At 41.3% G+C, this 14,555-nt stretch overlaps 1 protein-coding gene across 1 annotated transcript in view; it reads right to left on the bottom strand.

The window, feature by feature from the left end:
- Positions 1 to 12,438, bottom strand: part of Stk26 (serine/threonine kinase 26) — a 52,441-nt gene extending 40,003 nt beyond the window's left edge. Inside the window, exons 1-2 of the mRNA XM_051141193.1 lie at positions 12,266 to 12,438; positions 11,994 to 12,144 (exon numbers count right to left, since the gene is read on the bottom strand). Coding sequence (XP_050997150.1) covers positions 11,994 to 12,035 — 42 coding nt within the window. The 5' untranslated portion in view covers positions 12,036 to 12,144; positions 12,266 to 12,438. The remainder of the gene's footprint in view (positions 1 to 11,993; positions 12,145 to 12,265) is intronic.
- Between the last annotated feature and the right edge of the window lie 2,117 nt (positions 12,439 to 14,555).

Genomic DNA, 14,555 nt, shown 5'->3' with positions numbered 1-14,555 from the left:
ATTTTTAAATAAGGTATTTTCAAACGTAAAATATATCTCCTGTCCAATCCTCTTGTTTGTGTAAACATACATACATGCATACATACATCCACCCCAAGTATCAATCATTTTCACCAACACAAACTTAACAATCTTTATTCTAGCTAATGGATGCTAACGAAAGCATGGGGCATAGGAGAAACATTGATTTTTTTTCCATCTTAATGAATTGTATTCTCTAAAGGGAAAGCAGGTCATCTGGTGATTATATGAGTTCATTCTAATGATAAATAAATATAGACTAAAACATTTTAAGAGAAATTCTGTATGTTCTTTTTGTATATCATTATTGATGGTCAATTTTTATTTCTGAAGGATGGATTCTTTTTTGTTGTTGCTGCTGACTTGTATTCGTTTTAGAAAATGAAAAATGATCCACCCAAGGCTGGTACCTAAGTGGGTAATCAAGTTTCTTCACATTGTTTGGAGTTGCTGAACTCATTCAATGTTTGCTTCGCTTGTCTTCAGTTCTAATCCTTTGTTTGAACTTAACTCTAGGTTTTCCTACATGGTACCTGTTGGCAAGCGCTAACATACTAACATGACAAGCACAGGGAATGTGTTACAGAGCAGAAAGGCCATTTAGGAAGTTGTTTGATATTTCTTTAATGATTCAGAATTAACTTCCTCTCCCTTCCAGAAATTTACATATATAATCACAAGTTGGCTTCAGAGTGGCATGATTATGAATAAACATTTTTCTAATAGCAGCCTAGACATATTAGTCTCAGTTTATTTGACTGAAGGCCTCCATGTGGGTGGAATGGTGCACAATAGCAAGCCGGAGGAGGGCTGTGAATAATGAAAACCGGTGCTGTTTGTGAAAACTGCAGAAGGTCTTAAAAATCTCCAATTTAGGGGGAAATATTGTCATTTATAATAATGGCATTGTAACCTCATTTTAAGCAGATTTTATGTTCTTAATAAGTGCTTGGAGGAGAATTCGCTGAGCTGTTAACTGCAGAAAACATAGAGCCACACAGGGCACCGTATCAGGATTCCACAGAAAGCTTCCATTTGCAAGAATTCCTCACCTACAAAATCTTAGTCAGGGTGAGAAAGCATTGTAGCAAGGCACCATTGAAGGCAATTAGGTAGCTGCCAGGCTAAGTGAAAATGTCACAAAGTGAAAGTTTCCTACATAGAATTTAGATATATGATATACATAACAAGATTTAAGTGATAAATTGATAAATAAAAACAGAAGCTCTTTCCTTATACCACGTCTAAGATGCAAACATACCTCGATGAAGGAAACAAAGCATGGGTGAAGAGTGAGGTGTTTTTTTTTTTCCTTGAAGCTGTGGAACTCGGACACAGTGTTCACACCCTTGGAGTGATAACTGGCAATCTTGTTGTCTTCATCTCTCACATGTTTCTCTTCTATCACTTCCCTCCCGGGTTCCATTTTCTCTCCTGAACCAGCCGGCTGCTAATCGCTTTTGCTTGGCTGTGTGAACTAGCACTTCAAATTGGTGCTGATTCTCTACAAAACTCAGCTGTGTCTCGGATTCTTGACCTTCGCATCATGCTTCTCCAATTCCCACATTCAATTAGTCACCAAGCTCTGAAAATACCTTGAGTGGTGCTCAGAAAAGTCTCCACATCAACAGAGCAGCTGGGAACTTATTAGACATGCCAATTCCCAGACCTCACCACCTCAGGCGTCCAGAATCAGAAATTGAAGGGATGGGACCAGCCTTGGGTGTTTTTAAACCCCCCTCCAGGTGGTTTCTTAGGAGGCCTGAGTCTGACTTTTATGGAGCTAGATTGTTGGGTTTCAACCCATGGGTCGCAACCCCTTTGGGGGTTGCCTAAGACCATTGGAAAACACAGATATTTAGATTGGGAATCATAACAGTAGAAAATTAAAGCTATGAAGTAGCACAAAAAATAGTCTTATGGTTGGGGGGTCACCACAACATGAAGAACTGTATTAAATAGTCACAGCAGTAGGAAAGTTGAGAATCACTACCCTTGAGCCCTTATCAAGACCTTTCCTATCTCCATGCAGCCTTTTGGGGAGGGGGTTGAAGTTTTAAGTCAGTTTTCAAAGAAACACTCATCTTGCTAAATAACTTCTGATAACAGACTACAGATACAGCAAGTAAATAAATACCTTAGTCTGGCACTCAAGACTTTCCTCAATGTGTCCGACGAGTTCTTTCTAATCAATGCCTACCTCAAATCTGCAGTACATGCATTTCTTCTCTCGTGAACTTCTTTTTTATAAGTGACAGTATTCTTCCGTAACCTATCTTCTATGGAATAATAGTCTTAGAAGCTATTGCATTTAGGGATCATTGGTTTTGATCTGCACTGTAACATTTCTCAACATGTAGATGGCCAGTCATTCTTGCTTATAAACTTCTCAAAGTCAGAGAACCTCTTGTATGTTTGCTGTCTCAAAAGACGAGCACAAAGTCCTTTGCCTCAATCAAAATACACTTTGGAAATTGCTGGTAACTCCTTTCTACCTGAAGTCAGAGTAAGAACTGAAAAACAAGAAGCCCGGGACAGAGCCCAGCCCAGCATGGGGAAGTCTGGTGTATTACCACTTACTAGGTGGCACATAGAAAGGCTGTGAGCTAATTTCAAACGAACAATTTGGAGAAGTAAATAGGACCTAGTTAATGAGTTTGCTAACCTGTTTCCCCATGGGGTCAAAGCATACATTTGAAAACCGTTTCTTTCCCCAGGGCGGCTAGACACTCTGTAGTCTCTTTAACCACAGAGGTCAAAGTTCTATTTTCTATCGCCATACTTAGTAGCATGTGTGCATGCTTTCCTAGTTGGTTTCTTCTGTGCTTCTGTTTAAAGTTAAGGCAGGCAACAGGAAATTGAGACTGAGGAATCCCAAATCTTTCCCAGCTCTGGTGGACAGAGGGTTTGGGACAAAATTCTGACTTTATGGTTTCTGTTGGTTTCTCCTAATTTCCACACCCCCACCTGATTATCTATGTTGCTCACCCCTCCCCCATCACCTGTTGCTCTGATTTTTCAAACTCTACTGCATCAAATAGCTAAGCCTAGCTTAATATACATGCTGTAAAGTGATATGCCCCAAATCCATCAGTTTAATGGAAATCTGGGGGAGGGAATTTTTTTTGTTCATGCTGGAACAGAGCGGCTCAAAAATGCATTTTCAAAGAAAACTCTGGATGCTTCTAGATGTCCTTGAAGCATTTCCTCCACCTGCCAAAAATTCACTCCTAGGATTATGTTACCAGGCACTATTGAAATCTGGTAGAGTAATTCACCAGCATACTTAGAAATGTCTGAACACATCTAGTGCCATATACATTTCAAATCCCCTGAAACTTCATTAAGTTGATGCTAGGAAGCTGCTCCTATAATCTAAAGCAACTGTTATTCTTTGTCTAGGCACACTATTGTTCTGTAATAAACAATTTTTTAAGTCATCATGGTTGATTTCAAACCCCCTTTGCTTCCATGTGTTGAATTGCAAGGCAGGAAGGTCTTATAGATTTACCCCGACTTTCTCCTTAACAGGCTGTGAGTGGAAGGGGAGAATCCCACCACCACACAGCCCTGATACAGAGACCATGAGGGAAGGCTAGAGAAGTTTTTTTCTTTTGTTCCTGTAAACATTGTCTACGTTGAGTGCACAAGAACATGGTGCCTCTGTTTCTCAACAACACATTAGGAAAGAAAGTGTTTCGGTCAAATAGGTGGACAGTCAATACTTAACGTACAATCAGAAGCTGGGAGTGCAGCTCCATGGTAGAACATGGCACTGTGACTGATGATGCCTAGGGGTGGGGGAAGAGAAGGAAAGGAGGAGGGAGACAGCAAGAATATTCTCAGACCTTTCATCTCTTTCATCTAAGCTGCCTACAGTTTTGTTTTGCTTTGTTTTCTCGAAGGCTCAGGAAGTAGGAACCACAACTGTGTTCTAATTTTGCCGGAGTATCCAAAAGTCTGCCATTCTAATGGCTAATCTGATGTTTGGGGCTATGAATCATCTAAATCCATGATCATATGATAAACGAAGGAGAAGAAGAGCCAGCAGGCTGCTGTCAGGGGAATGCTGGGACAAGTCCAGAGCAGGCTAAGGAGAGTTCTTGGCAGCACCCTGCAGCTTGCTCTATCCCCAGTAGGGATGTGTTGGTGAGGTGTTATGAAGAGGCAGGCAGGAAGAGAAAGCACGATTTGCTGTGGAAATAAGCCCCACCATCTTTCTGAACATACATATCAGGTGATTTGCCTGTTTCTAATGAAGTTTAGGGGCAGGTAATAAGGAGGGTCATAAATAAAGTCAGCCATGGTTATGATGACGGCCTTCTGATTTTAAAATTCCATTCTGAAGGCATTTTTTTCTCAGACAATCACTTTTTTTATTTCCTGAGAGTTTTGACAGGAGTTAGTTATTATCTTAAAGAAATATCTGATTTCTATAAACATTAATTCTGATATGTAACCCCTACCACACAGCACCATATTTAAAGCAGTAGTTGATCAAGTGGGAGATATATCTAACATGGGCTTAACATTTTAGATCTATTTTGTTGATTGTTGTTTATTTCAAAATCAGGAGCTGGAAGTGTGGCACAATGCTAGAGCACTTGGTTAGCATATGGAAGGCCACGGGCTCTAGAGCTGGCACTGCAGAGACCAAATGAATACATAAATAATACAATTACTTACTCCATGGTGTTCCTCCAAAGACATTGTTCTATATGAACATGTAGTGGGAAATCTTTGAATCTTCCTTATGAAAAATGAAGAGGAGTTTGTTGTATCACACCTAATAATGATGTTAGCTTTCATGCCCCTAATTCCATTTTCTAGCAGCAAATAGAATCAGTTATATCACCGCTCTTTCACAAGACACAACACAATCAAAAAGCAGTTATCAAGATGTCTGAAATTCTACTATGCCATTTACATTTATCCAAGGCACAAGTCCCTATAAAATATAACCATTAGAGGAGACTCCACACACTGACTTATCAGTCAAAAATACCTTAATACAGAGCGAAGAAATGCCTCACCGAGAACACTTGCTACTCTTTCTGGGGGATTGAAATTTGGTTCCAAAAACCCATGGAAGCTTTGCCACCAGCTTTAACTCCAGGGGCTCTGCCATCTCTTGAAGGCACCAGGAACACAAGTGGTGCATATACTATACATATATGCAGGCAAACACTCAGATTCATTCTCTCTCTCTCTCTCTCTCTCTCTCTCTCTCTCTCTCTCTCTCTCTCTCTCTCTCTCTCTTTCTCTCTCAGTATATTGATATGAGTGGAATTATCAGATTCCAATGGGTTAGCTGGGATAAGGAAATAAAGGAACCTCAAAAAGCAGTTTAGGCCACATGAGGAGAACAGAATAAAGACACAAAAAGGATGGGTAGGTCTTAATTACCAGGAAACCAATCCAAAAGGGCCAGTGGAAACTGCAACTCAAAGGAAAAGGCAAAGTGGAAGAGATGAGGACAGAGGAAGCAGTTTTTTCCTGAAGACAAACGTTTGTCTGAAATCAGCCCCAATAGAACGAAAGCCATGAGACTTCTTTTTCTCCCAAAGACTTGGGAAGGTAGGTGGATGAGTGTCGGAACCTGGACAGCTGATTAGTTCTGAAGTACATCGTGCTTGACAAAATAATATGCATTAAAATCATTTAAATGAGTAGAAAGTTTGTATTGCCCACATTTAAATTAATCTTTACAAGGCTGGCGAGATGGCTCAGAGGTTAAGAGCACTGTCTGTTCTTCCAAAGGTCCTGAGTTCAATTCCCAGCAGCCACATGGTGGCTCACAACCATCTATAATGAGATCTGGTGCCCTTTTCTGGCCTGCAGATGTACATGCAAGCAGGACACTGTATACATAATAAATAAAATTGAAAAAATTAATCTTTACAGTCTACACAACATAAGCACTCCATAACAAAGAAACAGCCAGATGGGAAAAGTCTATAATATGTTCATTAGCCAAGCGTATAAAGATTCACAGATATATATATATATATTAATATCTACTATTTATATTTTTAATCTATGTAAAAAATCATAGATAATGGTCTAAAGAAAAATAAAATGCATGGTCCAGAATCAAAAAATTACAACCTAGCTCTGGAGACATACATAGCTTATTTATTTTTCCATATGTATGTGTGTGCATCCCAAAAGCTAACTATATTATAGACAGACTGCACACCCACCAGGTATTTGTGTGATGCTAGGATATGAACTCAAGTCCTCTGGTGCCAAAGACTTTACTCACTGGGTCATCTGTCCAGCCCTAACAAACATATTTAAAGAAAATCGAAGGCAGGAGATAAATTGAGCACTGTGTGCCACTGACAGCAGATACAAATTGTGTAGAATTGAAAGGCTCCATAGTTTGGCACATTCTCAGGAAGTCGTGGAAGAGAAGTAAAATGTGACCTGAAAAATCAGGTAAGATTTGGGCAAGCAGTGATTACTGAATTGGAACTGACGCGGCAGATCACATGGGATTTCTTGGTGGTTAAGTAGTTAAACTAAGTTTAGATCTATAGAGAGTAGCCCAAGGCAGAAAATGCGGGAGACCAATCTGATTGGGGGCAGCGCGGTGGTCAGGATTTGGTTTCAATTTTTAAAATGTGGGTTATCAAGCTGGAGAAAGATGAGCTGATGACAGTGTTTGCAGTATGAACTGCCCCAGGAGCTCCAAATATACTCCACAAATGATACTTAATTCATCGTAATAGCCTTTCGTTGAGGCAAAGGAAATGCAATTTTTATTATTCTCAATTTTGTAGACAATTTGTACAAGGTCATTGAATGAATGAAAGGCAGAATAAAAACATTACAGCACCACATTGCGCGCTGGCTCCTAAACACCAGGAAAATTATAAGCTCTCATTTTATATGGTGCAAGAGGTAAAAGCACATGATGGGCCTGTTTTTATTCAAGCACCATTTCTAGCTCTCCTTACCATTCAAATCACATACTATATTCTGCCCAAATCCTATTTACTTTTCCCAATAGCCCCCAGTCTGCAGGCCCTAGCTTTAAGCTTTCAAACTACAACTACCACTCCTCCTCCAAAATAACAGTTGGCTTAGCTTCTTTTGTCCCAGCTACTATCATTATCATATTTAATGCTACAGCTTCAACCACTCAACACAGGATTCCTAGGCTCAAGCCAATACTTCCAACCACTTGCTACCTCCCACAGCAAATCTGACTGATCACTGAGAATGAAATGAGGACACAATGACTCCAGATACTCGAATCTGGTGCCACTAGTGATCCCTTCACTTCAGGCTTCTTGGTGAGAGTTAAGAAAGAATTTGCCTCAGCCAACGATTTTTCTTTACCCCTGCACATTTTCGTAGCCTCTCCTGCATCTTAACTTGCAACCTATGTTTCCTATACCATGCAGGTCTTCACTGCCGCATATTCTCACTGATATTATAAATCTCTTTCATCTCCTCCATCTTTTCTCTTTAGGTAAATTAGTGCTGGGTTATATAGTAGATGCTCAGTAAATAACAAATGAATGCCTAAAGCTCCAATTCTACATCTCCAATCTATACATTGGACTTTTTTTGAGACAAGGTTTCTCTGTGGACCCTTGGCTGTCCTGGAACTTACTTTGTAGACCAGGCTACCCTTGAATTCACAGAGATCTGCCTATCTCTGCCTCCCAGAGTGCTGGGGTTATGGGCCCAGAATATGTTGGACATTCTTATGGTGTCATCCCACTGCTGCCTGAAAATCCACAAGCCTGAAGCCAAAATCATTTGCTTCCTGCCAGGTAGGGCTCTTCTGCATAACATTCTTACTTCCTTCAGTATACTGTAGCTAGCTCACTTCTTCTGTAACTAGCGAATTATTAAACCAGGCAATGTCTTCTCTTTGTAGCACCCAGGGATGTGGAAGGCCACCTGTTAAGCTAAGATCCCTTGCGTCTGCCAAGCTATGACTATCCTACTGAAATAGCTTCTGTAGATCAAACTGTCTTCAATATCACACTTCTTCAGTACATTCATTCATGTAATAGAAGAGTTTTCTCTTCCGATACATAACTTTGTTTATTGAGTACCGTTATACAGAAATGTTAAATGCCCGTTTCAAAGGCCATAAAATCTTTCACTAGCATTCAAAGTCCACCACGATCTGGTCCTACTCACTCTAATTTTCCAAAGTTGTTATGTATTATTCCTCTAGTGGAATACTTCGTAATCACCTAAATGGTTTTATTCCACTTTCAAAGATTGTGTGTGTGTGTGCATGTGTGTGTAATTAAACATGCAAGCAGGCCTTTTCTATCTGTGTAGGTAGACTTTAGCTAAGCGTGTTTCTTCAATTGAAAATGCCTATCCCAATCCCTAACACTACTTTACGGTCAGCTGAGCTTTTGGAAGGCTTCTACTCTTCTAGTCAGAAGCTCTTTATTCTTACAGAGGTAAGAGTGCAGATTTGGCATTGTCTGACAGTTCTTTAGGGGCAGATAATACATTTCTATGTTGATTCTTCCTAGAAGACACTACTAGGTTCACCAAAGTCAAGTAATGGTTTTTACTCCCTAGCTAAAAGTCTTCAGCCAGCCTCTGTGGCGCACACCCATAATCCCAGCACTCAGGCAGGCAGAGGCAGGCAGATCTCTGTGAGCTCAAGGCCAGCCTGGTCTACAAAATGACTCCAGAAAAGACAAGGCTGCACAGAGAAACCCTGTCTGGAAAAAAACAAAACAAAACAAATAAGTCTTCAATAAAGTGGTAATTAATACTAAAATTTCATTTCCATTGAGATCTCAACCATTGTTAAGCTGTGCCACCCTTTTCACATTTAAAGGCACATTGAGTTAACTTTAGAATTCTTTAAGAATGAAACTTTGTTTCTTTAGTGAGAGACGTAGCAAAAAGCAAAACAAACATAATAACATCCAATATCAGTTGAATATCTAACTTTATTCTCTTAATTAAGCATTATGAAAGACTGAAAATTGTTTTTGTGTACTTGCTTAAAAACACTAATGTAAGCTTTTAGGGAACTATCTTAAACTTTAAAATATAAATTTTAACTGACAAATTCAAAGTCAAAAACAGGTTTTAAATCACTAAAGAGTAAATATTTGAGTGGAAAGAAAACAGGTTTATTGGTTTTATATTTTTTTAAGGTTGTGCTTCAACGTGGTTCAAGAGTACAGCTCCTGGGGTGGAGAATTACTTTAGTTATACACCAACAAAAGCACATATTAAATACAAAAATTCGTATCCTTGACATTGAATATTATAGAAAAAAAGTTCAGTTCTACAGTACTGAGAAATACCAACAGTATAAAATTTAAAGAACTAATTTTACAAGGATGAGTTTGAATTGGACTAAATCCTGGGTTTTCTTCCTTCACTTCAGCTTTCTTTTATATTTTAATGTAATGGCAACAGAAATGTCTTTGTTTGAAAGTTTGCGGTGCTGGAGTCTTAAATGACAGAGCAGGTAGCTCAGCTTCTGATCCACCTCTCTCCTCAGAGGGAGAAAAACATTGTGGAGAAAGTAATTTTGCTTTTTAATTTCTGGAAAACTCATTTTCCCCCATCAATCTTTGTAACTCTCCAACATAAACAGTTAAAAATGTACAGGCCGGTCAATCACTTCCCCCTGATTTTCAGAAATATAACACATTAATTTAAATAACACATGGCAAAATCAAGTTTTCTTGCCACTTAAACTGCCTAAAAGTTGCTTGCTCTTAACTCGAACAAAACACTAGGACACTATTATGACTATATCCCAGGATATAATTCTACATCACATTTTTGCAAAAAGCAAACAAGAGTACTTGAGGCTAAGGAGTCATGTTCATAATGTGAATATGTCTTTTAATGTTGCTGCAAGTGCGTAAGAACAACATCGAAAATGAAAAATGGAAATAATTGCTATTTCATTTAGCTGGAAAGTGACAGATCAGTCAACAGCTCTTCTTTGCTAATAGTAAGGTGAGTGCCTTCTGCAGCTGAGGCTTGACAAAGGATCAGCAACTTTGGGAAGGCAGACCTGGCAATGCAAAGTGGATCACTTCAAATGTGTGATTCAGATTTTAACCCACCTTAACTAGGATTTGAAAATCCAAGAGGTAGCCAGCTGAGCTAATTAAACAAAGCAGGGAGCAACAGGAACATGCTGAGCAGCAGGCCGTTCGTAAACCATCTAAATCAAATCGTGTCGAGACGAATGAAATAAAGACCAGAAACCACATAAATCAAATAAAGGCAAGACAAATGAAATAAAGATCAGGAACCATTTTCTCTTGAGCACACAGAATTCGCCAGAACCACAACGTTGAGGAATGCTCCATGAGGATGTGTTGCAGGCAGGCGCCTGCACACAATGGGGAGAGAAGCACTGAGCCCCTTTGCACCAAGCATTACATATAGAAAGGTCTACTTCTCCACATAATAGAAAGCAGAGCCCGCCTGGAGAAGTTCACACTGTGTTCCAGATCAGACAGAGCAGAACTGTATAGTTCCTAATGCAAACTTATCACTTCTCTGGATACAACCAAAGCTAGAACTGAATGAATGGGCTGTGGGGCAGAGTAGTTAGGAAAACGAGAGAGAATGCATGAGGAAAAAAGTTTGGAGCACTAGCTTAGTGGATTAATACCATAAAAAGCCCTACGCTTTACTATTTCGCATTTCTTTCTCTCCTCTTCTGTAATCTTATTAAATATAGAGAAACTTCCTGAGTCACAAGCCAGGCCTGCCCTAAGTGCAGGGTAGATGTATGTCCTACACAAATTGGCCCTTTGAGGGGAAAGATTTTTTTTTCTAAATCACCTTTGTGATCCTGCAGAAAATGAGACCAATTTCCAAGGCAAAAGATGAAATGCATGCATCAGGCAATAAACTGAGACTCCAATCCACACAACTTTCATTTCCATTAGAAACATAAGCTATGTTCTAGACATGTTCTAGACATTTTCTAACTTGAAAAAAAAAGTCTGTTTGTTCGGCTTAGCGTATTTAGAAAATCACAAGGAAGCAGTTTCAGTCTTTTTAGCCTCTGACCTATTACTCATAAAGGGGTTGTTTAGATTACCGTGGGGGGGAGCGGTGGCAAATGTAAATGGTTTAAAATGTTGAGAGGTTAAAAAAACAAGATGTGTAAAAGTCTGTTGACAGAGCTTTTCTTTAATAAAATGCTAATATAATGGGAGGAGAGCAGCACAGACTTTGAATAAGAAGTTGGGTCCTACGAGGTAGTCCTTTGCATCAGGCAAAAGCTTAAATACACATGTACTAACCACCTTCTGAGCGAGACACAGAGAAGGGCCTGGGGAGTCATCACCTAGGCACTCAGAAAATGATCTTGAGTTCCTCATAGCACTATCCATGGGTCACATTGGGGAGCGAGATACAAGTTGGCTTTTAAGTGGCACCAAAAAGGAAAAGAAGTCATGTCACTCTTCTCTTTTGCACACAGGAAGAACCCAATTCAATGCCACCACCACTCCTGGTCTTGCTCCGCCCCAACTTGTGAGTGTGTACCGTGTGGGGGCATCGCTTGGGTGTTTTAGTCCACACATTACAAGATGCCTCCATCTCATCTAGGTTAAGTTCTGGAACAGCCCCACCCCCCACCTCCATCCCCACAGTCCTCAAGAGTGCCAAGATTAACAAAGCAACAAGCACAGGTGCCTAAGTTTCTGGCCTATTTTAATACGTGTGTCATCCGCCCACCATCCCAGGGCGCCAACCTTAACCCCCATTTACTGTCGTGTCCCAGTCGCCGTAATCTCTCCCATACAAAGCCCCTTCTATCTCGGAGGCCAGGAAACACCTCGAGCTTTACTTCGGGGGGTGGGGGTGGGGGTCACCTGGCGGGAGATCCGGCCCTGCCTTCAGGTTTGCCCGGTGGCTGCCCTTAGTCCTTTGGTCCCCAAAGAGGGGCTCAGGAGCAGTCACATGGACGGCAGGGGAGGCCTGGGTTTCCTCACCTGCATCCCGGGCACTTGGACAGCCACCGGTGAGTGGGCCATGGAGACGATAGCTACTTTGCGCTGCTTTCGCGGTGGTGGCGCCTTGGACTTAGACTGGCTCCTCCTACGGGGGTAGCTCGGCTGCTCTCCTAGGCTTCTCGATCTGGGCCTGGAAGGAAGCAGAGTAGTGGAGTTAGTGGGCTGGTAGGATGCAGTCTCCACTCCCCAACCCCACTCCCCTTGCTGGGAGGTGAGCGGTTCGCGGCGCTGCTCTCCGGGACTCAGTTTACCTCTCTGATGCCCACCCGCCGAGGTCTCGGCCAACTGTGGTGCTGCTCCTCTTCCTGAACGCAAGGCTGTACGTACGGCGGTGGCTGGGACCTGGGCTCCAGTGATGCCGCTCGGCTGCGCCTCGCCGCTTTAGGAAGAGGAGGTGGAGGCGCCCCAGCAACCCGCCCGAACGCCTAGCCTGGGAGGCGGTTGTGGGCGGTTCCGCAGTTGGCCCTGCCTCCACCCCGCTGCCGGGCGGTGTTGGGGGAGCTGAGGCTTCAGGCTGCAAATAGGTTTGGCTGTAGAAGTTGGAGAAGCCAGAGGCTCTCTGGGTTTGAGGAGAGCAACAGGAGCCAGGGACTGAAAAACCTGCAAGACGGCTGGGCCTGGAGAAAGAACCGAAAGAGTTTGTGAAAGCCTAGTGGAGGGGGGGGGGATATGAGGGCAACCCGGATGAACGTGGCCACGTTGCAGACAGCCTTGAAAGGCTGGGGTGCTTGTAGCTTCGCAGAGGTCTGGAGTTTCAGAAGTTTTGCTTGGCTCCCCCACCTGGCCAATAGTGGGGCCATTGAGCCAGACACCTGCTTCTTTATGCTTTAGGTACCCCATTCTTGCAATCTTCAACTTCCTTGCCCCTCAGATTCTTCATGTCACTTTAACCTGAGCCTGTTCTTACTTTAGGCTATCAGTTGAGGATTGGCCTGGCTCACAATTTCTACACATGTAAAAGAGAAGCAAATTGGAAGACGAATCGTCTATTGGCAGGAAAATTAACAAAGAAAACAGAGGCAAGGAGCATGAGATTAGATCTTTGGTAGTATAGATAGTTGAATTTGGTAGTATAGGCAGTTGAATTTAGCAGACACAGCAGTGACTTCTGCAACTCTTGGCTTTCTTCCACGTTGAGCTCAACACCAGGAATGAGGCAACCCTTTTTTGGAAGACCCAATAACAGCAGTGACAGTGATAATAATAGCAATCACAGGAATCTCAAGGAAACACTGGGCAAATTACATTACAGTACAAAGTAACATTCAAGGGCATGTCTAAGATGACAACACACCTTGCAGTTTGTTAGAAGCCTGTACAATCAACACAGGGTGGCAAGGCTAAGTAGACACTCAACTAATGCTATTCTTCTTTGATAATTTTTTCTCCAAGAAAAGTATCTGGTTGTCATCAACATGGTTATTATTAATAGATTTCATTTTCTTTGTGCCAAAGACCTCTAAGTTTAGGCTTTGTGTCTTGTAATGTCAAGTGCTCACGTGGGTCACACTGCTTTCTGCCCACTGATCAAATAGAGCAAAAGGCTTAGCCAAGTAAATATTTGACTCAAATATTGCAATTAAAAAGTGATACATTTGAGAATTCCAATATAAGACCCCCTGACTACTACCTTCTATATGTTTTCTGTTTGCTTTGAAAGATATTAAACAATGGCATTGGGTTTACCTTACTCATAGTTGCCCAAGTCTTAGTGTTTTCTATTTCTCCCTAATGGTAGGTCCCAATCTAGTGTCTATTTCTAACCGGCGCAACTCACACTTTATACTAGCCTAGCCACAAACATACAGTGCCACATAAACTTTAGTGCCAGACAATCTCAAAGAAGGTTGTTTTTCACTTACTTTGTTTGTTTGAGACAGGTTCTCACTATGTAGCCCTGCCTAGATTGGAAATCACTATGTAGACCAAGCTGGCCTCAAAATCACAAAGGTCTGCCCTATCTCTAACTCCTGAGTCTTGGGACAGAAGACATGTACCACCATGCTTGGCTCAGAGGATCTTTTTTAAAATAAGACTTTGAATCTGTAAGTCTGGAGTGATCCAAGAATTTTCACTGTGAACAAGATCTGAAATGAGATGGATAGTGATTCTTAGATCATTTTTTTTTTTTTTTGAGTTAGGAGGATACGAATCAAGCTCGATCATTAAAGACCCACCTCAAGTATACCCATCAAACTTTCTTAAACCTACCATCCAAAGTTCATAGCTGCCCTGTGCTTTCTATCAAAATCCTATGTATGTGGAAACAACACTTACACTGTTGCTCTTTCTTTGTATTTCAGGCATTGCATGCCTTTTATTTGCCCACCAACCTTACTAGCCAGAGATCCAGCTTCTCTTCTATGAGAATTATTCAGGAAGACTGATCACTTTTGGGGGGCAATCTTTCTTATTTTTGTTCACTGCTGTATTCCCAGAGCCTAGAGTGTCCTGTGGCACAGAGTAGGCACTCAGTAAATTTTTGTTGATTGAGCAAATGCACTTGCTTAGAATTATTTGCTGATATTAGGTATATTCTGG

The sequence above is a fragment of the Acomys russatus genome, chromosome X (assembly GCF_903995435.1).
Source record: "Acomys russatus chromosome X, mAcoRus1.1, whole genome shotgun sequence".
Classification (NCBI taxonomy): Eukaryota; Metazoa; Chordata; class Mammalia; order Rodentia; family Muridae; genus Acomys; species Acomys russatus.
This window is presented reverse-complemented; position numbering and strand designations above follow the sequence as displayed.